At 38.1% G+C, this 26,855-nt stretch overlaps 1 protein-coding gene across 2 annotated transcripts in view; it reads left to right on the forward strand.

The window, feature by feature from the left end:
• The window catches only part of LOC126818478 (cell surface glycoprotein 1), a 31,108-nt gene extending 12,057 nt beyond the window's left edge, over window positions 1–19,051 (forward strand). Inside the window, exons 2-5 of one of the 2 annotated variants that reach the window (XM_050545923.2) lie at window positions 7,064–8,485; window positions 12,889–13,569; window positions 15,140–15,302; window positions 17,962–19,051. In XM_050545923.2, the coding sequence (XP_050401880.1) occupies window positions 7,064–8,485; window positions 12,889–13,569; window positions 15,140–15,302; window positions 17,962–18,313 (2,618 nt within the window). In that variant the 3' untranslated portion in view covers window positions 18,314–19,051. Of the gene's footprint in view, window positions 1–7,063; window positions 8,486–12,888; window positions 13,696–15,139; window positions 15,303–17,961 lie in introns of those variants that run through there. The other variant, XM_050545924.2, reaches the window with a different exon arrangement.
• The last annotated feature ends 7,804 nt before the right edge of the window (window positions 19,052–26,855 follow it).

Below are 26,855 nucleotides of genomic sequence, written 5' to 3' on the forward strand. Positions count from 1 at the left end.
TCCAGACCATAATCAACTATCGATGTCATCGCTAACCTGCGTTATTTACTGGATTATGATCCGATTTGCTGCTCAACTTTCATTCATGATTAAATCATGAAATGGATAACCGAGATTATGTTTTTTTTATCGTACCGACTTTAGTAATGTTGATCGAGGCTAGGCCGAAAATTCAATCGCAAAATTCTCGGTTCAGAGTGGATCAATTTAACTGAAATTTTCAGCAAATACCCTTTACATTATCTAGTTTTTAACTATTATAGTGAAAACTGCCAGCTCTTTATTTAACCTCCCATAATGTATCTTATGGATTGGTGAATAATGAGCTAGTATATGTTGTATAGATAGTAATTATATACTGTATAATATAAAATTGTGTAATACTATATCATTTTGTTTTATCACCCAATTAACCTATACATTAAACAGCGTGGTCAATATATTAGTCATTAAAACGACAATTACGACAGAAGATTGAGAGTATTTCTCTATATACCAAGTAACTCATAGAGCACTAACCAATAATTAACTTTTGATTCTGTGGTAATCCATCGAGTTTTTTCATCACTATTTATTAAATAATTTACCTTCGCTTTCCGTGACGTAAATCAGAGCTAGACAGCACCGAAGTTGGGTTTATATTGACAAGGGTAACTATTTATAATCGTGATATTAGTCTGTGCTTTTCGACTCATATTATGCATCAACATGGTGATTTTATTACATTTAGCCCTTTTAGCTAGAGCTATACAACAAAGCTATTGTTACAAACATGGCGTTTAACCTTTTAAAACATTTTAATAAATATAAAACAATTATTCACCCTGAAATCAAAAAAAGAATATCAAAGCAAAATAACAAAATTGATTTTCTTTAGAAATAAGGTCAAACTTAAATAATACAGAACTTCCATATGAATGACAAACGTTTCACAAATGGAACTATAGTCTTAATTGAAAATGAAATTCGAGTGTATTTCTTAATGATTTTCTAAAAACTCGCTGAAAATACACATCTATAACTGGCATGCTGATTCCTTAGATTACATAAAAACAATCAATAAACATAAAAGAATATAAGATAATGGATTTGTGATCAAGTGTTTTCTGATGGCGGAATGGTTAAAATCCTGTCAACTTAATAAACACAATGTCATGAAACACAGTTTACAGTTAAATGAAGTATCGTCTAACTTTTGAAAAGCCAATTTGTCACAATACCTTATTCTGTCCATTTACAGAAAAGTGCCGCATGATAGGCATACATAATACTCAAATAATAATAATTTGAAAAGAAACAAGCACGATAGTATGTATAACTATATGGAGCATGAATCAAGCATGGCGTCCTCACCGCCATCTTGGAATCGAGACTCATACTATCGATGAGCAATTGTCAAAGATAGCAGTATGTCGAGGTTATTAAATCTCGATCATTAGACTCTTTTCGAAGATCGTTGTCCCCAAAAAGAACTAGAATGTGTAGAGCTTGGGACCATTCCTGGTGCAACAAAAATATATAAATAAATACCAGATTTCAGATTTGCAACTAATAACAATGCGTATCTGACTTTGACCAAAAAAAAAGGGAGGGGGGGGGACACAATCAATCAATTCTCGGCTACTAACCATGATACTTTCTCATGGTTCCATGCACAACCAGTTTGCAAAGAAGCAATACCGATAAATGAATTTGCTGTTGACAAATCATTAAATCCTCTTTGCAATAACGGAAACAAAACTCTCACAAAATGACACGGTGATTATAATGAACTATGCAACCAGAACTATGTTTATATAAATGATCCAAAGCAACTCCGGAATGGGGAAGTTGGTCTTCAGTTTAGACTTGCGGTATAATTGTAAAAGATACATAGCTCTCGGGATTTCGTTTCGTTTGAGTACTTCCAGATGCCCCTTCTAGTCCTACACAGTGCCATTCGACTGCTTGTCTTACATAGATCCCCGGCATCCAAATTGAGTAAATCAACTAAGGCTGATCTTCTGAAATACTTCGGGATTCAGCTTTCGAACATGATTCTTCTTAATGGTGGTCTTGTCAACATTAGTGATTTTAACTGGTACACTGGTAAAACATGAAAATACCCGATAACGTTTTTTTTTTTTTTTTGGATCACGTAAATGTGACACAATGGTGACACTTATCCAATCGGGTCTTCCACGTTGTGTACTTCTTTTTAAGTAGATGAATTAACTCTTAAACACTGTGTTGTTATAACTATGTTTATATATGAGATACAGAAAATTACAACATCTATAATAGTACATTAAGGGCGTACTCGATTGAACGTTCCGGAATTGAATTCTCTCAATCCCAAAACTAGTGACAGTCGAGTGAAAATGGGTACCTCGGGCTACAACCCATGCGTTGACTGGATATATAAATATCTCATCCAACCATGCAGCCGAAACCTGTTCGTCGTGTTTAATTACGTCACAATTCTACTCTTACCACCTCCGTCGTCGGGACTGACAGAGCTGTGACAGGACTGAATACCGCGTCACTCATTGCAATTCTGTCAATTCGGGACGTTCCGGACTGTGAATTGAGCATCCCCAATATGAGTTATTATAATATCTACACATTGGGCCTTATAAGCCTAGAACTCAGACCTTACGGCGGAAACACTGCATGTTATTTCTGTCCCAGCCTCTAAGCCGAGGGGGCTGTGGGTACGTGCTTCTAAGAATCCCGCATGATGTCTGATTATACCTTAGAATCTTAAAGTGTCAAGAGCCACACACTTCTTGTTAGATATACATAATGTCTCAAATGATTCCTGTTTCCGGCCTCTAAGCCGAGGCGGCTCTTTAATTTATATAAAATATATAGATACGTCAGCCAGTAGGGCGAGCCATTACCATATTTGGGTAAGTGTTTCATTTGGGCACCCTGTTTCATCAACCTTAGTTTATTTAATTGGACTAATCTGTGCACCAGATGACTAGATAACCTACTTCCAGAAATCAATGGATGCAGTACTAGAATGATGTTTATGTTTAACCACTTCAATATATTAAACAGGGCACCTTTTATAGAACTAAATTTAATAACCCCTATACTATATATAGTATTACATAAAGACAAATTCAACACCTAGGTCGCATATCTTGGACCTCTTTATCAAAGAAAGATAGATATAGCTTTATAATTGACCTTATAGGTGTTAAGGCGGACAATCCGTCCGACCATTTTCCAGTACTATATAATCTATATCTAGAGTCTGACAATCGATGACATTATTAATAATTCAGTTCCTCATGAAAAAACCCAATATGTATCATAGATCTCAACATCGATCACAAAAGAATAACCACACTTCAATAGTCATGCGATCAATCCCTTGTTTTATAGATTTCCGTTTATTTTACAACAGTTTTCACTTAGCATTAAAACCTGTAATGTAGTAAATGTGCTACAGAATCGGTTATGGCAATCCGGATGATAATCACAATATGATTATAAAAAGCTTTATACATTCATCCAAGCATACTATTTGTTTTTGTTGATGAGATGTCGATTCTTAGAGTTCAACTGGCACTTAAGTAACATAGATTTGCAAAGTCAAAAAACAACGATTGGTGATCTTATCGTGGAAACGATTAGCAACAGAGTGCCAGGGAACCAAAAGATGTGGGGGGGGGGTCTCTTGAAAATTTTGAAATTTGTCAATTCCGAGAACGCTGTTTAGAACGCCTTTATCATCTCATGAACTCGATTAACCACTTATAGACATCAGGCCATGGCATGCACTTATAGTTGATAATGAGAGTGCGAGAGCCGGTTCGCGACCGACCAGAGAGCAATTACATATCTATCATTTAAAAATGAATAGACTAGTAAAAAGGTTGAAAACTTTTATCATTAGGGCATGGGTATACATGTATACCTCAGAAAAGGGCAGTGTACCATTTGTGTACCCTGGTACGCCAACTCTCGCGAACATAATAATAGATGTATTTTTTTTAACTTGTTTAGCGACAAAATCAAGTGTGTACAGCTGCTCTATATACCCATAAATTTTAGTGTTTTAATTAAACTTACTGAAATTTGTCGGTTAATATGAATATTACCTACTCTTGAGTTGGTGACCCAGTCACCGAAACTGTGTAAACGCTCAATAGTCCTGCCCTTCCGAACACTCTACAGTATTTATTTAGCTTTTAAAATGAAACTTCTTGTAATTGTTCGGTAAATAATATTGAAATTCAGAGTCTATCCCACCAACCAACACAAGCCCACCAACCAACACACCAACCAACATAAGCACCCGGTTCATCTTCCAGGGCCCCAGGTTAGTCATGTGCGATTCCCAATGCGAGCATTTGATTTTACAGATTTAAGTTCTCTGTCAGCCTTCCTAGTGCTACGGGTTTTCTGGGTGCTATCAATGTAAAAAAGTATCTGTCCTGATTTACAGAGACCGATAGCTATACTCGACATAAGCAGAGTCTTCGAGATTACCAGGTTCACGCTAACGAGATTGCATCGAATCGCTTGTTCTCATTTTATTTCAATACGCTGATTTGACATGGAGTGATCCGGGTATGAAGTATACACGATTTCAAATTGCGGTCTCTGAATTATTAAAATTCCACTACATATTAATTTATTGTCACGACTGCACTGCTTATAATGATATATCTTATCATTGACGCTGGCGAGATAAGTATAGGATATTAACCTACCCGAGTGTTCTCTATCATATTAATCCGAGGAAGAGAAGGTTTATATCCGACATATACAACATCATAGTTTTAATCACCCTTAAAGTAAATGGACTCTTCCATTAAAAGTCAACAATGATTGGATAATTGCTCGATAGTTTCCGCCAAACTAATCTCGTGTTTATACCCAACTACTGTCGCCATTTTGGAGTAAATGTAGGTTCAACTGATTTGAAAACTAAAACAAAATGGATAGTAATACGTTATCAGACGAATAACCAATCCTTTTTAGCTAACAGATTGACGATGGAATAGATGTGAATGCATATTCCGAAGAGGATCTACTAGTTACTAGTCAAAAAGATGAAGAAAATTGGGATCAAAGGGCAATATTTTCCGTAGTTACTTTAGTAACGAAGTCTTAGAGCCCTGCTCTCTTCGTTTTTGGTGAAATCTAATGACAACTAATACGAAAATAAGGCTTTCCCCCATCTCCGTTCTAAGGCTATTTTAGAATCCTTACTTTCTATTTTTCACCGTGATTCTTCTTTGATCACCAAAAGGAATCATTTCCTGCCGTAGACCTTACCGTGGACCGATCCTCACCCCTCGCCATCAACGTGAACGTCTACGGTTTGCCCAACAACACCTGGGCCCGGTTCCTAGAAAATTCTTAAAGTAAGCACAAAGTCTTGCTTCATTTTTTCTTACGTAAGAAACTTATAAAAATACCGTCCCTAGAAAATTCTCAAGACCATTATTACGTAAGCACAAGTCAAGTAGAAGTCTAAGCACATTGTGACTGGTAAAGTTTACCATAAACTGAGACTACGATGCTCTTCAATGTCACAAAAACAACTTTGGTATGCGAATTACGTCATAAATTTGTCGTCTGCTTCATTGATGTCATATATATATGGTTGATTTAGATGCATTTGACATGTCCCCTATACACATATAAAATGTGCCACAAGATAAAAAAAAACCCGCAGACACATACAAACTAACTGAATAATTGTGAGAGCGCCTGATCTTAAGTAGCCCATGTGTTTATAGCCTATTGTTTACTAATTGGTAAATATATAAAATGGTTTCAGGGTAGAAGCGAAATTTTCTATAGTATTCTTAATTTCTTCTGGAGAAGGATTTTCTCTGTCTTGTAATTATCTCTTTGGTATCAAAATGTGTCGGAAATGCCGTCGAAAAACTCTACGGTCAGCCATCTTTTTGAAGCAGAAACGGACTTAAGGTTGGTAAGCAAGCCGTATACCTTTCTTGGGACTTGTGCTTAGATTGACTATGTTTAAGAACGAAGTTGTGCTTAAGTTTTTTCTTGGAACGCAAAATAACGTTCTTGTGCTTAGAATGAAGTCTCCTTAAAATCTAAGCACAAGAACGTTCTTAAGAATTTTCTGGGAACACAAAGTAAGGTAAGTTTACTTAAATGTAAAGTCAAATTAAATCTAAGCACAAGAAAGTGCTTAAGATTTTTCTAGGAATCGGGCCCTGTTCTGTTCACAGAGAGGAAAAAGAAAAGATACTAAAATGTTTTACAGATGTCCACATTACTTGACAGATCTTGAATTATTAGTTTAATAAAGTGTACAAATGGGGGGAGGGGGGCTTTTGTGAGCCGCGGTGGTTCAGTGAATAGAACGCTGGCCCGAGGGAAATATTTCCCAGACAACGGCATTACGGTCTATCGGAAATATACGGAATCACGCATTGCGTAATAAAGGCAAATCAAAGGAAATCAATTATGAACATTTTTCAATTGGGAAAAATTATACAGGAATGAAACATCAGTGGCTAGCAATCAATCATTTTTAATATGTGACTTTATCATTTCCTGTTACGGTAGATTTATTTCCTAATATATAGGCAAAATATTCCAGTCTAAAAGACAGATATAGACTTTCAGCCCAGACACATTACAGCAATAGTTGTATCAAAAAGGAAATTGGTCTAAAATTTATTAAAACCTATCAATCCCTAATGCAATCTATGACCATCGAAAGTTCCGATTACTATCTATTGTTTTTCTGAAGAATAAATCGTTTCTGTGCATGAACATCGCGACCAAGACTGCATCTAGAAAACGAAGTTGTGCCTTTATCTTAGTTCAATTTACATAAGGGAAGTGACCAATGGCCTTCTGAAGCATTGGGGCTTTAATGTAATCGAGATGTTTTAATTGCACGGTTCACTTAATACTCAATACTGTATAGGCCACTAATGGTATGTAAATTTGATAAATAATTCCTATATACACTAGTAGTATCAGATAAACAAATTTATTTGTTTACTCTTGTATTAAGTTACCTAAATTTATTGAAATATCCATTCTTTTATATGAGTCCACTTTCTTTACACAGGTGAACCATTATCAGAACCAGAAACCACAAGTGAGCCGGCGTCAGAACCGGAAACAACCAACGAACCGGCGTCAGATCCAGAAACATCAGGTGAACCCACATCAGAACCAGAAATAAACAATGAACCTACACCAGAACTGGAAACAACAGGCGAGCCAGAACCAGAAACAACAAGTGAGCCTGTGTCAGAACCAGAAACAACGAATGACCTGGCATCAGAACCGGAAACAACAGGAGAGCCAGCATCAGAACCAGAAACAACAGGAGAGCCAGTAGCAGAACCAGAAACTACAGGAGAACCAACATCAGAACCAAAAACATCAGGAGAGCCAACCTCAGAACCAAAAACAGGAGAGCCAGCATCAGAACCAGAAACAACAGGAGAATCAGTATCAGAACCGGAAACTACAGGAGAACCAACATCAGAACCAGAAACAGCCAGTGAACCAACATCAGAACCAGAAACAACAGGAGAACCAGCATCAGAACCAGAAACAACAGGAGAGTCCACCGCAGAACCAGAAACAACAGGGGAGCCAGGGTCAGAACCAGAAACAGCAAGCGAACCAGCATCAGAACCGGATACAACAGAAACATCAGGTGAACCCACATCAGAACCAGAAATAAACAATGAACCTACACCAGAACTGGAAACAACAGGCGAGCCAGAACCAGAAACAACAAGTGAGCCTGTGTCAGAACCAGAAACAACGAATGACCTGGCATCAGAACCGGAAACAACAGGAGAGCCAGCATCAGAACCAGAAACAACAGGAGAGCCAGTAGCAGAACCAGAAACTACAGGAGAACCAACATCAGAACCAAAAACATCAGGAGAGCCAACCTCAGAACCAAAAACAGGAGAGCCAGCATCAGAACCAGAAACAACAGGAGAATCAGTATCAGAACCGGAAACTACAGGAGAACCAACATCAGAACCAGAAACAGCCAGTGAACCAACATCAGAACCAGAAACAACAGGAGAACCAGCATCAGAACCAGAAACAACAGGAGAGTCCACCGCAGAACCAGAAACAACAGGGGAGCCAGGGTCAGAACCAGAAACAGCAAGCGAACCAGCATCAGAACCGGATACAACAGGTGAACCTGTATCTGAACCAGAAACAACAGGCGAACCGACATCAGAACCAGAAGCAACCAATGAACCGGCATCAGAACCAGAAACAACCAATGAGCCAGCGTCAGAACCGGAAAGTACGTCGGAGCCTGAAACGATGTCAGAACCAGAAAGTTCACCCGAACCAGGAACTGTACCAGAAAACAATTCAACATATCCCGAACCAGAAGTTCCTGAACCCGAAGTTTCTTCAGAACCCGAGAAAATAGCTCAAGCAGAAGTAAGACCATCAGCTACAGAGATAATTGTTCCACCATTTATGCTTATGGTGGTTATTTTATGTGGTAAGAACCTTCGACAATAAAATATAAGATATTTGACGACCAGGGGCCCATTTCACGACTCTTACGTAAGTTACGTGCGCATTTAAGTTCACTATAGAACCAGCAGCTGCCAGGCAGGATACGGCCACATTTTGCAAGAGATGGATAGAGAACAAGTGAAAAAAAAAAACGATTTTTTGAACAATCAGGGGCCATAATCCATAATGTTATGGTCTGAAATGCGCAAATATCGAAAGGGACTGGCATTTTTGGAATATAAAGATATTTTTTAAGTTTGATCAAAATCGGATAAAAATTGTAACCTCTAGAGGGTCCATAACCTTTGTATTACATACTTATACACAATTTGCGTACAAAGAACGGCCATTTCGTCGGCCAGATTCATTTCGATTTTTCCGAAATTCCAATTCAACCTTCATTATGGTGGAAGGGTGGTATTTCTAAACCGTTTTTAAAATCGGAAAACAAATTGTGACCTCTAGAGAATCCACAATCTAAAAATGCGATTTTTCGACCAATCAGGGGCCATAATCCATGAAGTTACGTTCGGAATGTGTGATTATCAAAAGGAACCATGATCTTTATGATAAAAACATATATTTAAAGTTTCATCCAAATCGGATAAAAACTGTGGCCTCTAGACGGCCAACAACCTTGATATACCATATTTTTTTTTACACTATTTGCGTACAAAAGGCGGCCATTATATGTCCGTCTGTTTTTTCTGAATTTCACGAAGTTCAAACTCAACCATCATAGTGTATAACTGTGATATATTCACACGGTTTTTTTTAAATCGGATAAAAATTGTGACCTCTATAGGGACCACAAGCTCAAAACGCGATGTTTCGTACAATCAAGGGCCATAATTCAGGAAGTTACGATCCGATATGCGTGAATATCGATAGGAACCAAGATCTTCGGGTTATAAACATGCATTTCAAGTTTCATCAAAATCGGATCAAAATTGTGACCTCTAGGAGGTCTACAATCTTGATATAGCAGATGTTTACACTATTTGCGTACGAGGGGCGGCCATTTGGCCGACAGTTTTAGTCCGATTTTCACGAAATTCACACTCAACCATCATTAGGGTGTAACGGTGATGTACTAAAAAGGTTGTTTTTAAATCGGATAAAATTTGTGACCTCTAGAGGGACCCCAAGCTAAAAGCGCGATTTTTTGTACAATCGGGAGCCATAATTCAGGAAGTTACGATCCGATATGCGCGAATATCGACAGGAACCAAAATCTTTGGGATATAAACATGGATTCCAAGTTTCATTAAAATCGAATGAAAATTGTGACCTTTAGAGGGTCCACAACCTTGATATAAAATATTTTACACTATTTGCGTACAAGGGGCGGCCATTTTGTCCGGCAGTTTTGGTCCGATTTTCACGAAATTCGATCTCAACCATCATTAGGGTGCAACGGTGATACGCTTAAACGTTTTTTTTTTTAAATCGGATAAAAATTGTGACCTCTAGAGAGACCACAAGCTAAAAACGCGATTTTTCGTACGATCAGGGGCCATAATTCAGGAAGTTAAGATCCGATATGCGCGAATATCGAAAGGAACCAAGACCTTTGGGTTATAAACATGCATTTCAAGTTTCATCAAATTCCGATCAAAATTGTGACCTCTAGTGTGACCACAAGCTAAAAACGTGATTTTTCGTACAATCAGGGGCCATAATCCATGAAGTTATGGTCCGATACATGTGACTTGTAGAGTGTCCCCAAACAAATTGTGGACGGATGGACGGGCGACGACAATATACGTCCACATGAAAATGTGGGCGTATAAAAATGTTCGATTAACGTGCAAGCAATTCCTGCATGTGTTTTGTGACACAATACTAACTTATTGATCCTTTTCTTTTAATTAGTAATTGGGTTTTTTTTTAAGATGTAACTATGGAAGGGTATCACAGCCAATATTATGTATTAAATGTAAAACGTCAAATGTTAAGTGTCAAATGACAAATGTTTTGTGGGAAAATGCTTTTTTTTACGTGTCTACATTTTACATTTCTCTCATTACATTTTACATTTGCGCTCTGCCACATCTCATTTGTCCTTCACGCTTTCTACATAGCATCTCTCGCACAACATCATCTGGCATATGCAAATGTAGGATATCACGTGACTTATTAAAATAATACGGAAACCGTGCACCCTATAAGCCAGAACAAGGATATTCACGACACTATAACAGGAATCAGCTTAGCACACAATAAGAAATTTACTTTGACACTTTGGATGATACTTTACCATAATTACGGGCGGGGACTGTGCAATGTGCAAATTCGAAATTCCAGGTATCATGTTACATATTAGCGAAAAGCACGTTCATTTTATATTTGTAGATATATAAATAGTTTTCTAGTACAATCGTATTTCATAATTCAAATCCAATAAATATCGCAGACTAATGATGCTATCGAGAGTTGATTATGGTCTAGTGGTATAGTTAATGTGCCTAATTACTACTTTAGATAATATTTATAACCTAAAGAAATACCTTCAATAGACAGATTTAGCTCTTGCATAATGCATGTTTAAGTGACTGCATGTGCGTGTGGCGTGTGTGTGTGTGGGTGTGTGTGTGTGTGTGGGGGGGGGGGGTATTCAATGTTAAAATACGAGTCTTGATAGAAAAAAATCCAAAATGTTACCTATAATTGCTCTTTTCAAATATGTAAATAATTTTCTGGCACATTCATACTCCCTGAAAAATGACCAAAGTTGGATGGAACTAAAATCTATTGCCATGATTGCGGAGGGGGGGGGGGTATTCAATGTGAAAATACGGGTCTTAATCTGAAATTCTCGATACCATGCAACCTATCACTAAAAACACGTCTATTGCTGCTTAAAGATATGTAAAAAAAATTACTGGCACATTCAGATTAGCATACCTTGAAAAACATCGAGTGGTACGAAACACTATTAAAGGGGTATTCAAGTAACACTAAAAATACTGGCCTAAATACGAAATTCCAGATACCATGTTACGTATCACTGATTGCTCTATGCAGATAAATTTTGGGCACATTCATATTCGCATAATTTTACAAAATAAGATTAAAGTTAAAGTGAAGGGGTGGGGGGGGGGACTAAACTAAACATACGGGGCTTAATCATATTCTCTTTATTGAAAGACCGTCAAAATACGGGTATTTATACGAAATTCCAATTATTGTGTTGTAAATTACTGGAAAAAGTATGTTTCTTTGGCTCTTTGAATTTATCAGTTATTTCCTGGCACCTTCAGGATTACGCACGGTTTTCTAGATAGTGCGCCAGCTTGATTTATTGTTATCGTTCGGTGAATATCCTTGTAGTGTGCTGGTTTATAGTGCGCCAGCTTGATTTACTGTTATCGTTCGGTGAATATCCTTGTAGTGTACTGGTTTGTGCCAGGTTTCCGTATATGTTTATAAGTCACGTGATATCCTACATTTGCATTTGAAAGATGATGCTGTGTGAAAGATGCTATGCCGAAAGCGTTAAGGACATGTGAGATGTGGCAGAGCGCAAATGTAAAATGTAATGTGAGAAAACATTTGTCATTTGACACTTAACATATGACGTTTTACATTTAACTTTTGCCTTAGAGGTATTTTGACTTTAGCATTATCCTTATTAGGACTTTGTACATTGTACTTTTTACATATTATCAATGGAAACGACATTGTCGCAGAGCATTTAATATTGGCAGCGACACCCTTCCATATGTAACTGTCAGACTTTAATTATAAGCCTGAATATTCCTGATGCAAACATATACTATTTTTTCAGTTAACCTTTCGTTTTATATTTGCGGACATCAGACATATTTTCTTTGGGGTCTGCGTTTGCCGTGAACTTATTTAGTTAACCAAACTGCCTTGAATAGGTATATGGGCCTGCGCTTTGCATTGAATTGTGCGATTTAAAGTCATGCGTACACTCGTGATTCTTTTGTGTTTAGGGTTATAGTAGGGTTACTATATAGACCTAGTGTTATAGTAAAATAAAATAAAACGAAGCGACCTTGTTATCTAATTTTTAATTGTCCCCACCCGCCCGCTCATTTTTCTGGCACCCTTTTTAGAACACAATACCTCTAATTTAGAAAGAATGTTCAAACGTAGTGGGAAACATGAATTTTATAGCTTGTCCCCTACCTATGACTCGTTAGGTAGGGTCGGAAATAATATTCGATCACCAAGTCCCTAACATACTAACTCGACCGAGGAACGTATACACTGTAAGCTAGTGAAAGGGTACATTAATAAAGATGAACTGAAAATTAGCAATAGGTTAATTTTTTAAAAAGTTTATCGTGCAGATTTACACCAAGTTTCGCGTTTATTTTTTAACATCTATTATGGCAGGTTTGCTTTATATTTTAGGTTTATTTGCCTTATTACTCAGATCTAAGTACACAGCAATACAAAAATCTACGCTGACTTTCAGTAAAACCTTTATACGAAATGTTATTTCAAATAGAAGCCGATTTAACTCCACCAACAAGGCTACCCCGATACAGATGATTAACATCGACAATAATAATCTGGAGGACAAAGACCACTGTGATTCGAGTGGGGACTCGTTTTTCACAGCTTTTGATTTGGAAGTCATGGAAAGCCTGAAAAATTCGTATAATCGACCCAAAGAATTATTCCGAATTGCCTTGCCAGCTTTACTGTCTCTTGCTTTGTGTCCTCTAACCCTCTATATGTATGTTCCAGTAACGGAGTTCCTGTGGCCCAGCAACGAGCATGCAAGTAAACCCGATATAAACGACGCCATAGCCTGTTTTCTGGCCCCAGCTGGATTAGTTTACGCCACTTCTTTCGGATTCGCTTTTCAATCTGCAATCAGCAAGCAACACGAAATCCTCATGAAAATGACATCAGAAATAAGTATGATTGACCAGATAGCCACATTTACGGCCAAATTACGTTTGCCAACCCAGATATTAAGAATGGATGTATACCGTGCCATCAAAACTGAAGCAATATTCATGATATTACAAATCTTAGATCGAGATATTTATTCCTACAAAAATCAAGCTCCGGATGATCTTAAAGGTAATATATTTGACAATACAGGTTTTAAACTTTGCATCATTTTAAATAAATTGAGCTTCATATAGATATTTGATTAGGAATGTTAGGACCCGGGGGTCAAATCTGCCCTTTAAATCCCGGAGAGTCAACCCCTCACCTTCGCGGTCTAATGACATTAAACAATGGGTACGCTAATTACGAAAATCACTTTTTTCCATCCCCCAATTGTAGCTTTTAGCCAAATTTCTACCCCAGAGGCTCGTATAACACCCCATCTTGCTCGTTTGTCTACATACTTTTTCCAACATCTAATCACTCGGCCTGAACTATATTTCTTCCCAAGAGCACCGATTTTTGAACAAGCCTTCTACTGGGATTTGATTCATACCCTCGCCATTTTATGATCCTTTCATGTAAGAAGCAGTGGCGGCGCCAGTCGCGGGTGGTTGGAGGGGCAAAGCTGAGGGAAAGTCCAAGGTTAAGGGGGCGAAGGCACGAGCTTCAACTACAGGTAGTGGGGCCTCCCCAGAAATTTTAGAAAGACAGGCTGCCGGACGAACCTCGACGAAGCCCACTCACGAGCGCCAAAGTAGGGAATCCTTACGGAGGTATTGGGGGCCCACCAGAAAATTTTGAAAAATAGACTGTCGGAAATGCTGTCTGACAGTATTCAGGCACCGATTGTAAAGATAAATAGAGCTGATCAGATGCAGTCTGTCGCCTGATCACTAGTCTATCCGACCCTAAAGAGGAAAGTGTCAAATGAACGGACTTGCGAACCTCAACGAAGCCCCCGAAAATTTGAAAAGTAGACTGTCGGAAATGCAGTCTGGCAGTATTTCAGGCACTGATCGTCGAGATAAATAGAGCCTGTCGCCAAATCTCTAGTTTATCCGACCAGAGAGGAAAGTGTCAAACGGACGGTGTGAGTGAATCAAAGTGAATGAATATTTTCGCCACGATATTTTGTGAGATTGCTGAAAATGCAGCCGGCCAGTATTTCGGAAATAGAGCTGACCAGATACTGTTCGTCGCCAAATCACCAGCTTATCCGAACAGAGAGGGAAATGTCAAACGAACGGAGTGAGTGTATCAAGTGAATGCATATTCTCGCCGCTTTGAACCTATATATCTAAAAACTTTGAGGATCGTAAAAAGCACTTCTCAAGTGGTTCACGTGTTATTGTTTATAGTAGGTTTACAGCAGGATGGGCTTGGTAAGAAATCACTCAGACTCTACAACATGCAAGTCTATGACTGAGTGGGGATGTGGGATTTAATCACCGTAGAAGGTATCACAAGTAATTTTTTTTTATTTTCCAAATTTATTGGGGGAGGGGGGCAAACAGAGGGCAGACCAGATTTATGGGGGGCAAATGCCCCCCCCCCCTTCCCCCACCCTTGACGCCGCCACTGTACTATCACTTCATCGTTTATAATGGTGGTGTAAATATCAAGGTACTAGTGCCAAAGGTAGATCGGCGTGTCCACTGACAGTCACGTGGTTGGCCTATTTCATCGTTTTGCGGTAGTTAACGGACTTTCATCAGGATACACTATTTGTACTGTAAAAAGTTTGATTTTTTTTCAGTCCGGATTTGGTCAGTGTTTGATACTCTTCGATCAGTAAATACGAGTAAAGATAACTATGTTGATAGATGTCTGTCTGAGAAAATCATGGCACATATCATGGCATTAAATAGTATATGTTCTGATAGAATGGGTGTTTTACATGCCAGAATACATCCAGTCAAGTAAGTATAAGCTAAGAGTAAAATCCTCTCTGTGGTTCATCTAGGTTTGACAGGACGTGTACAAGCCACCAGTAAGAGATATCCACTGGGGTTGAAATCCAACGCACACCGGTTAACTTTTGTCGGAAAACATTGTTCGGACAATAACTTTTAGCTGGTCTGCGGGGGCTTTAAGGGTGTCCGAGGGATCGCCTGTTCATTCCCTTAACCCCGTGATAAAGTATGAGAAATTTGGACAATAAAAGGAAAAAATCTATGCTTTTTATGAAATTTATTTCAACTTTTCAGAAATGCTAAACCATTTTTGACTTAATGTAACAGGTGCGGTTTGGGTCGGGGTTCTTGTGGGGAAGGCCCCGAAAACGTTTTTGTTATTTTTTACGACTTCAATGCTCGAGACATCCCCCCCCCCCCGTTTCAACAGGCTTGATGAATAGAAAGGCATGCAGGAACTGCAAGTACGCTTCCTTTTTTCAAATGGAGAGCCGCGGTGGATCAGTGAGTGAGACGCTGGCTCGCTAACCAAGAGTTCTCGTTAGCTGTTGACCGAGAAAGTTCCGTGCACGTAAAATAACCCGTAGAAGTTGGGGTTCGAAATAAGAGTAGGTCATAGTTCCGCTGTTCGGCAATATTTCCCTCATACCACACTGTAGACCCATGGCGTATGCCGTCTCCATTAGCAGAAAAGTAGGACGTTAATCCCCATTTCATTTCATTTCATTTCAAATGTCCATCATCACCCCAGCAGTGTTCCAAATGTTTATTGAAACGGGCTGTACGAGTTTATGTTTGAAAGTTCCGGTTTGTGCAATGTGGATAAAAACTATTTAGGTGGGTAGAGATAACAATATGAGAGAGGGGACCTAGAACAAACTGCAACAGAAATCATTTCTTTGGGAACTGTTCAGGTATGGTCTCTAGTACTCCTATAACAAAAGCGGCCATTATCGGTCTTGGGGAAATTTGCATAATTAACATAAATCCAAGATGGCCGCCAGTGGAACAGAAAATCGCCGAAATCTCCGAAACGGTTGACTTCAGTGCAAATAAATGTATTACGGACCTATAGGAAATCGATACTCACGAGTTACAAAATGCCGATTTTTTTTTCCCTACGACCTTATTGTAACGCCGTAACGTCATTTTGACGGCATTGCGTCGTTCTCATTGTGACGTCATTATCCAATTTTAATGTAACTGCGCTCGGACAACTGCTGGAAACCACGAACCGCTGTACAATTTGTATAAAAGAACACATCTTCACCCAATCTGAAACTATATATCATCGTTCATCTATAGCTTGGAGCCGCGGTGGCTCAGTAAGTACGACGTTGCCTCAGGAAGTAAGACGTTGGCTCGCTTACCTGGAGGTTCAGTGTTTGATCCTTGTGTTGGCCGAAAAAGTTCAGCAAGTACAACGTATAGACATTTTAATTGGGGCGAAAAACCCGATATAAGAGTAGGCCGCAGTGCCACTGTCCGGATAAAATTTCCCTCATATCACACTGTATGCCGTATGCCCAGCCGGAGCAGAACAGCAGGGCGTTAAACCCCATTTCATTTCATCTATAGCCATCTAATAAAAGCCGATAAGAATAGTCTACCCACATGGAATATGAAAACAAAAATATATAAAATCGGCATCTTGATATTTATTTTCAGAATATAGAAATATCGATGAAATAGAACGCATCTGATGTTTCCCGGGCCAGCTTATGAGACCAAAACTTTAAAAATAGAAAATATCGTCCACATCTTCAAAGGCATAACTAAACTTATCACAACCATGCTTAAGGCAACTACATCGCTTCGAATTACCGTCCCCTTTGCAGTTATAACGTATGGTTTTCAGCAGTGATTCGGGCGCAGGAGGGCTGTCCATCGTCTTCGCAACGTATTTTCGTTCGAAAGTTGTCAACCCCAGTGTTCTGGATTTAGTTCTATGGTAAAGTTAGTCCAGGTTTGAACCTGCTGGTACACTCGGCAGCTGTGACATTCTGCAGCATCTTCAGTTGAAGGTAGAGACTGTACTTGTATAGGTGAAGAACTTGTCATTATATTCTCGGATCACTTTCTGCAACGCAGTATGTTCAAACTTTCATCGTCTTTCTCACCATAAATCAATACGAGCACTTTCTCATCAACATCAGCATTTTCAGATCCTGTAACTGAACTCCTTGTAAAAACGCGACCAAATTGACGAAACTGAGACGATAAAAGAGGCATAGAGCTATTTTCAGTAATATGCCTTTCCCAATACCATGCAATCTGGAAGTAGAGCCTCACCCGCCGATGGCATGCATAAAGAAAAGGGTTTGACACATTTTTGTTCAAAGTTATGATGCTACTATGTTTATGGATCGGTGAAAGGATTTCATAATTAGAATCCCACTGGTGGCCATCTTGGATTTATGTTATGGAAATTTCCCCAAGACCGATAATGGCCGCTTTTGTTATGGGAGTAGCCTACTAGAGACCATACCTGAATAGTTCCCAAAAAAATGATTTCTATTGCAATTTGTTCTAGGCGCATTTTTATCTGTACCCGCCTAATTGTCTCAGTCTGATTCCGTCGTTTATCAGATAATGCTTTCAGACTTCTGTGAATTTCATCCGTATTTTTGAAATAAGAGTGTTATGTTTTTTTTGTTTTTAATAGGTGGATGTTTTTAGAGACGCTTGGCTTTTTCTCATTTATTGGTATACTGCTGTTGAATGCCTTCTCCTATAGAATGGAATTACTCATGTGTATAATCACCGTGTTCTCTATTAGCATGCTGTGTTTTGTTGTATCTGATCTCGATTCACCCTTCAGTGGTTTCTTTCGGGTAGACCTGTCAGTAATGCACGACGTCATAGAACGTTTAGCAGCTATGCACGAGCTGGCTAAAACGGGTGAAAATGGATTGATCTTTTATCCGGAGCGATCGAACGGTAAACACGCGTGCCCAGACACCAGACCCACTACAGCTGAAGTGAAGACAGATAGATATATAAAAGATTGCTGGTGATTGTTTCAATTAGTTTTAACACAAATAAATTAAATATGTAATTTATTTATAAACAGAAGGATGTATTAATAACAGAACTAGCATTTCGGCAAAAATGAGTGTATGTCTGTTGAATATTAATTAAAGATACGTCTTTAATTGCGGGACCAATTTCAAGTCTAGTGGCCGCCTTAAAAAATGTTATATAAATTGTTATTAAAATATTTATTAACACGACAAGCCTATAATCAACCCTCTGGGCCATCGGATGGCTCCGATTTTAAGTAGATTTAAAGATACATTATGGGAGATTCGATAACGAGTTGCCAGTTCTCACTATAATAGTTACAAACTAGATAATGAGGTAATTTGCTGAAAATTTCATCACAATTGATCCACTATGAACGAAAACTAAGCGATTGAAATTTCCGCCTAGCCTCGATCATCGTTTCTAAAGTCAGTACGATAAAAAGCATAGTCTCGATTATCCATTTAATCGTTAAATCGTGATGGAAAGTTATGCAGTAAATCGGCTCATAATCCACCAAGGATCGCAGGCTAGCGATGCCATCTAGAGTTGATTATGGTCTGGATAGCTTAATTAATGTCTAATTAATAATTTAGATAACATTTCAGGCCTAAACAAAACCCTGCAATAGACATATTTAGCTCTTGCATAATGTATGTTTAAATAGATAGAATAAATAATCGAGACTTAGTCCTGATTGTCAAGTACTGTTTCTACGATAATAAACTAATTACGCTACGTCATGTTGTCAAAACTTCAAACACTACGCGCAAGCATAAAAACACCCGAGATCTCGAGAACATTTACTTAGAAAGTTAACTCGAATTCTCGAGATCGTTAACATAGGATGGGAGATTCTCGAGAAAATTATTAGGGGATTTCGAGAACATTAAGTTGAGATCTCGAGAAAGTATCACAGGATCGCAGGATCTCGAGGTCTTCAACAAAATTTTGCATGACCCCTATATGCTTCCGTACTTGAGACTGTTTTTATCTTACGGAAGCGTATAGGGGTCATGCAAAATTTTGTTGAAGACCTCGAGATCATGCGATCCTGTGATACTTTCTCGAGATCTCAATTTAATGTTCTCGAAATCCCCTAATAATTTTCTCGAGAATCTCCCATCCTGTGTTAACGATCTCGAGAATTCGAGTTAAAGTTCTCGGGATCTTGCCATCCTGTGTAAATTTTCTCGAGATCTCGGGTATTTTTATGCGTGCGCGTAGTTTTAACGTATTCTTAGCGCCCCACAACCTGTCGTTTCGGAGTTTACCCCCCCCCCCCCCACACACACACACAGAAACACACACACTTTCCCGAAAACTTTAATAGCACGATAGAGCCTGCAGTTTTTAACGGATTTGTTTCAAATTTAGTGTAAAGCATTGGTGTCATGAGAGGACGGTTCCTGTCGCTTCTGGCGCACCATGTCGTTCTGGAGTTATCCCCCTTTTCCGAAAAACTTGTCAACGCAATAGAGGCTACAGGTTTTAACTGATTTTGCTTTTCAAATGTGGTGTGAAGCACTAGGACCTTTCGATTTTCAGTACTCCGCAAACTTCTGTTCGAGTGCTACCCTCTTTGTCCGTATTTTTTTCAAATATGTGACGATGAGAGGACGAACTCTATCGATATTCAGCATTCTTAATATGCCCCCCCCCTCCCCCCACGCCACCCCCGCTCCCTGAAAGCCTTGTTCACGTCATAGAGGTTTCACTTTTACAATTGTGTGTGGAGTTTTGTGGTCATGAACTTTATAGATATTCAATGGTTAGCTATCTTCCGTTCCGGGGTTATACTCTCCATTCTTTGAAAACCTTGTTTTTATCGGAATACCGCGACAAGGATGACCCATGTTACTTTTCAGCAATATTAGTTTTTTTTTGTCCCAGAGATATAACAAGCACGTGAACACAATAGAGATTAGATTTCTTGATGAATGCTAGATCCTTATTCAATTTAATAAACAACCAAGTTTTCCTTTCGAATAATCTGCTGTTGAGGCATAAATGCCGCGTGGGCGTATCTCCACACTTTACGTGGCTATCGTTCAAATTTCTTTTGAATCATTAGTGTCATAAGCAGAGGAACAACCCTATTTACTTTCGACGGAACATTGAACCTTTTTGATTTGCAGCGCTCCCTGACGTTTTGTTATGGCGTTATTCCTATTTTCCTGTAAGTCTGCTCCGAAGCATTTGTGCCACAAGACAATAAACTCTGTGTCTAGCTTTATTCTAAAACAAAATATGGTCTGAAAACCATGCAAAATATGACATTTTCAATTAAACGTCGCCCACACGTTAAACTGAAATAAATTTAACAAGCATGTCTATAATTCAAAGCTTCACACATTAAAGCTAACGTGGTAGGGTTTTGAATTTCATATTTGGTGCGAAGTATTGGGGTAATAAGACGATGAACCCTATCGATTTTAATCATATTTCAAATTTAATGTACATCATGGGTGCCCTATCGATTGTCCGTTTATTCTTTCATTAGTTAGCAGTTTTCCTTTGTAACAAATGTTAGAGTATTTTTTTTTATCAAATTTTGTGCGAAGTATTTGGCCAATGGTTGCTTCACAACGTGGAGACACTATCATATAAGGTTTCATATTAACTCGGGATCTCAGAAAATTTACACAGGATGTCAATATCTCGAGAACATTAACTCGAATTCTCGAGAAAATTTACACATGATGTCAATATCTCGAGAACATTAACTCGAATTCTAGAAACAATTTACACAGCATGTCAATATCTCAGGAAAATTATCAGGGGATTTCGAGAACATTAAATTGAGATCTCAAGAAAATTACCAGATGATCACGGGATTTCGAGAAAGTATCACAGGATCGCAGGATCTCGAGACCTTCTACAAGTTTTGCATGACCCCTATACGCTTCTGTATATAGGGGTCATGCAAAATTTTGTAGAAGACCTCGAGATCCTGCGATCCTGTGATACTTTCTCGAGAACTCAATTTAATGTTCTCGAGATCCCCTAAAAAATTTCTCGAGAATCTCCCATACTGTGTTAACGATCTCGAGAATTCGGGTGAATGTTCATCCTGTGTAAATTTTCTCGAGATCTCGGGTATTTGTATGTGTGCGCGTAGTTTTAACGTATTTTCAGCGCCCCACAACCTATCGTTTCGAGTCCCCCCCACACACACTTTCCCATGCTTGCTACGCTGTTAAGACCTTTATGTATATATAGGGAAGATAATGAACATCGTCCGTGAGCTCCAACTTAGCGCCCAAAGAGGAAACATCAAGAAAACTAAAAATTGTTCTTGATTGCTTGACTTTTGATTGTTCTCTGCTTTTAACGAAGACGTTATAGGCGTGGCGAGAGGGCGTCTTACGCCTGGTAGGCACGTCACGGGAGTGTGGTGAGGACGTATCTGGATCTGACATCTAACGGCAAGATCATGGTGGGTAGTAAGATCTTGACTGGAGCGCGCTGGGTGTAGCAAGCGCTTGGTTGGTCGTGTTAGAAGCATGATGGGTGCGTGTCAATTTCTTGCCACGTTTATTGGCGCAAGCTCAACCCTGCCGTTACGCTCTCTTTGCCTTCATGCCAGGAGACCGGGTGAATAGGCTTTTCTTTCCGGGGAAAATCGATGTCAGCTCAGTGGTCATCTTGGATAAGGAATTTTCATCGTTGTATAATATAGCAAATGGGTACGACACGGTACCGGCTTTCAGGAATGTGCTACAAGCTAATAGTCTACGTAGCAGAATTGGACTTAGAAACCTGTAAATAACAACAAGTAAATAAATGATAATAATGTGTTTAGAAAACGTGCTAAATTGGTGAACATACGACCATTTTATGCAGTTGTATATGGCAGAAATCGAATTTGCGTCCCCGAAAACATATATATTGACACCAAAGACAACTACTTAATCGAAATCAGCACATCGTACGGTTTTCCCGCCACAAGTTGCAGCAATATTGGAAATATGCTAAGTATGTGAACATTTGATCATTTTTCAAGGCTGTAAATGTCAGAAATGGATTCTGTGCTCCCCGTAAACATATATATTGCCACTAAACACTACTATTTAATGAAAATCTGCATATCGTGATCATCTTACAAGGATGTAAATGCCAGGAATGGAATCTGCGACCCCGAAAACATATATATTGACACCAAACACTACTACTTAATGAAAATCAGCACATCGTCCGATTTTCCCGCCCAAAACGGTCGCCATCTTGGAAATATCTTCATGAAGTGATGGAAAAAATCTGAAATATAGTCATGACCCCTGTCAATACTAATACAGTGCCAAATCACAGTTGATCTGTCGATAAGATTATAAATAAGTTGAAAAAAAATATAAGTTGGAATATTATCGCAAAAGGGCTGCCTTTCAAATAATGGTGTTCCACACTATGAAGACCTACTCAGAAAATATGTCAACATTGGTTTTTAGTTATCAAACATCAAAACCTGCAAAATAAAACTTGTTCCACGATTTCTACCCGAAAAGCCGACGGATTTACATTAAGGATCGGACTACCCAGTATGCTACAAGATGGGTGAAATAAAACCGAAGTCATTTGATTTGCGTATACATGTTATTAAAATAAACTGTATCATGTTAATATTTTTATTTCAAGGTGAGTGGTGTCAAATGTAGTCTGGTGATGAGCACGGTAATGTCCGGGTTCGAATCACGCCATAGGGAGGAGATAAGCCGCCAGGGTTGTTCATGCTCCGGTTCTCATTGTGAAGAAGCCTAGTGTGTGACTGACAATATAATATGTAAACTCTGTACATATTGGCATGCGCTTTAAAGATCCCTTGGCATTTAGAATTCTAAAAATAGTAAAAGGAAACGCGGCTATTCTGACAAAATTCTCGCCCTGTCATTTCAAATGTAAACATAGAATGAAAAGTACTTTGGTGAACGTAATCGGCCGGACGTTCTTCAGCGAGTTTTAAAAGAAATGGGGTAATGGAAGCTGTTTCACTCATTGAGGGTTTTATTATTCACAGTCTAATTAATACATTTAGAATATATAATCAAAATATAGTTGGACTGTTTGAAACTAAAATATTCAACATAGTAGGAGGAAACTCGTCTATTAGTAAATAAATTTATTTATTTAGAATAATACCATATTCAAAATAACCACAAGTTCATCTTATTAATGGAAATATTAATGAACTACTTGGAAACCAAATTTATAGATTTATCTAAAATGGCTAAGCCATTACCAATCAGAGGCTTTAAGTCATACGTTTTGAAGGACAATATACCCAACGTTTTATTTAAAGATACATTATCTAAGATTTAGATAAAGAGCTAGCCATTCCTGCTGTAATAGTTTGAAAATAGATAACGTAAAATGAATAATTTGAAAATTGCATTCAAATTACCCTATTGCGAGCGAAGATATTAGCCTTTGAAGGTTTGACAAGACGTGTGCAATAATTTCAACCACCGCACTGGTTGTTCGAAGCTAAGTCCCGCTCTTCCATTTTTAATTAAGGGCAAGGGTAAAGTGACACCATCTTGTTGCATAGTAGTCTCAACACCAACAAGGCTGAAGATATTATTTCCCAACACAGAATAGAGGCCCTTGGATACAAACGTCCAAAATAAACTCTATTACTCACAATACACTATTTCACTGTCAATACCCCTTTAATTCGTACATCCGCTTGTTATCACGTAAACGAAAATTTCAGTTTCATCACTTTCTTGCCCAATTGCGGTTACACCTACAGACAAAACGATAAAACTTGTGGACAGCTATTATCTCTCTACTTATACTCTGACCTATGTAGTACAGTGGTCGAGTGTCTTAGATTTTCGAGTTGCTTTCCTATTTCCTTGTGAGATTTCCACGTCCTTGCTACCACGGGGTTGGGATCCGCCATTTTATTTTTCAATCTTGAAAATGACCCTTCATATCTTTAGACGAATGATGCGAATAATCGTTAAACTGACAACGCTTAGCGGAACATTGTATCGATATGCTAACGTTTCATTTACATCACCATACATACAATTATGTCGTATTCCCTTTAGTAATAACACATTTCGCCGTTGTATAAATGTAAACAATATTTCGTAGGTAGCTTTCGTGTCCAAATATCTGGTATGTCCTTGACCTTATGCTAATATCAATGAGCAAAGTGTTAATTTTAAATACAAATTTTTAATTTTTTAATATTAACAACTGCGGAATACGATTAATTCATATCAAAATACAAATGAGGTGTCATTTACGGGATTTGATAATATTAAAAAAATAAGTCCTGCATGAACTCATTGATGCGAGCAACACTTCCTTTGAGCGGTAATTCGACACAGAAAGGTAAATAAAAATGCAGAAAATACTTTTTGACTATTACTATCACAATTATCCTTACATCAGGTGGTAAATCGTAATATTATAGACTATTGCACTTCAGTTGCAAGAACTGTCACATCTTTTAATATCAACATTATTCATATGAACCGTTCTGTAAATTGATGAAAACAGAACTGTAAAAATCTAAGCTATCATAGCTGACAATGTTAGTAAAAAGGCTTATTTCTAAACTTTGGATAGATCATTATTCATTTATGTTCGAATAATAATCATTTTGAGGGTTTGATATAGAATTTGTTACCTAGATATAATTTTTGTGGGGCAAATTCATTTCTATGGGGTACCATTTGAAACACATCATATTTTCCAATCAATCATTCAGCTGGTCCTTTCCACATTCAATATTGGACTATTAGTGTACAATCTAAGATTAAACAATGTATAAATATTGAATAAAATTTAAATTAATTATTTTACTGTAAAACTTAGTAAAAATGTCCAATCTTTAAATGTCAGTGCATCTTTATGGTTCCTGGCACAAAGTTTCAAGGGGTGAATTAATAAGTAATACAAATGATAACAATGTGTATTCATTATAAAAAAAATTGCTGAAAACCAAAAGCAGTTTCAAGGAAATTGTGATGCAGTATTTACAATTTTCCATACAGACCTGAAACATTTAATCCAAATGATGTTTATGATGGTACTCCATACAAAAAGTCTGGAAGTAGTCCCTTGAAAAAAATGGAGGATATTTGAAATTTTTATACGCCCACATTTTCATGGGGACGTATATTGTCGTCGCCTCTGTCCGTCGGGAAGTCCGTCCGTCCGTCCACAATTTGTTTGTGGACACTCTACAGGTCACAATTCTTATCCGATTTTGACGAAACTTGAAATATAGGTTTATCTCCAAAAGATCTCGGCTGCTTTCGATATTGGCATGTATCGGATCGAAACTTCTTGGATTATGGCCCCTGTTTGTACGAAAAATCACGTTTTTAGCTTGTGGACCCTATAGAGGTCACAATTTTTATCCGATTTTTTTAAAACTTGAAATGTAAGTTTATAACCCAAAGACCTCGTTTCCTTTCGATATTCGCGCATATCGGACCGTAACTTCCTGAATTATGGCCCCTGATTGTACGAAAAATCGCGTTTTTAGCTTGTGGACCCTATAGAGGTCATAATTTTTATCTGATTTAAAAAAACGGCATTATTATATCACCGTTACACCCTAAGGACGGCTGAGTTCGAATGTCGTGAAAATCGGCCCAAAAGTGACAGACAAAATGGCCGTCCTTCGTTCTCAAATAGCATAAAAATATGGTATATCAAGGTTGTGGAGCCTATATAGGTCACAATTTTTATCCGATTTTGTTGAAACTTGAAATGTAAGTTTATAACCCAAAGATCTCGGTTCCTTTCGATATTTGCGCATATCGAATTGTAATTTCCTGTATTATGGTCCTTGATTGTAGGAAAAATCACTTTCTTTTTAGCTTGTTTTCTATCCATCTCTCGAAAATGTGGGCGTATCCTGCCTGGCAGCCGCTGTTTTTTTTAATTATATGGACGTGGTGTGCTAAAACAAAGATAGTTTTCAAAATTTGAAGTCTTGATGGTTGTAGTGTATATATTCAGGTATCTCTGTGAGACTTTGTAATTTCCCATGTTGAGTTGTTTACCCTGTAGCTGCGCAGTGCTGAATGGTATATTTGCTTCATATTTTCCAAAGTTACAAATTCCAAAGTCATTATTTTTGATTTTCATCAATTTTTTATTGTTCAGTATCATCTCAAGCACGTCTAGACACCAAAATAAAGGCACTAAAGGTGTTATGAATGGTTTTTTGAGCCCCCCCCCCCCATTTCAGGTGTTGTGACAATTTTTGTCACTTTACGTTGCCCTTAAATCAAAATATGGCTGAACTGTTCTAATCTATTTAATATCGGAGAAATCCGATGCCACCGTGAGTTGATTATGGCCTGGATAAGTTAATTAATGTCTAATTAATAATTCAGAAAACATTTCAGGCTTAAAGAAAGGCCTGCAATATGCAGATTTAGCTCTTGCATGATGTATGTTTAATACAATCAATCAATCATTCCTACATGACATTGGTTTTAAACGTATCGATTACTTCCCTTGATACGGTCTTTGAGATAAAAGATTGGCTTCCTCTGATCTTCACAA

The sequence above is a fragment of the Patella vulgata genome, chromosome 4 (assembly GCF_932274485.2).
Source record: "Patella vulgata chromosome 4, xgPatVulg1.2, whole genome shotgun sequence".
Lineage (NCBI taxonomy): Eukaryota > Metazoa > Mollusca > Gastropoda > Patellidae > Patella > Patella vulgata.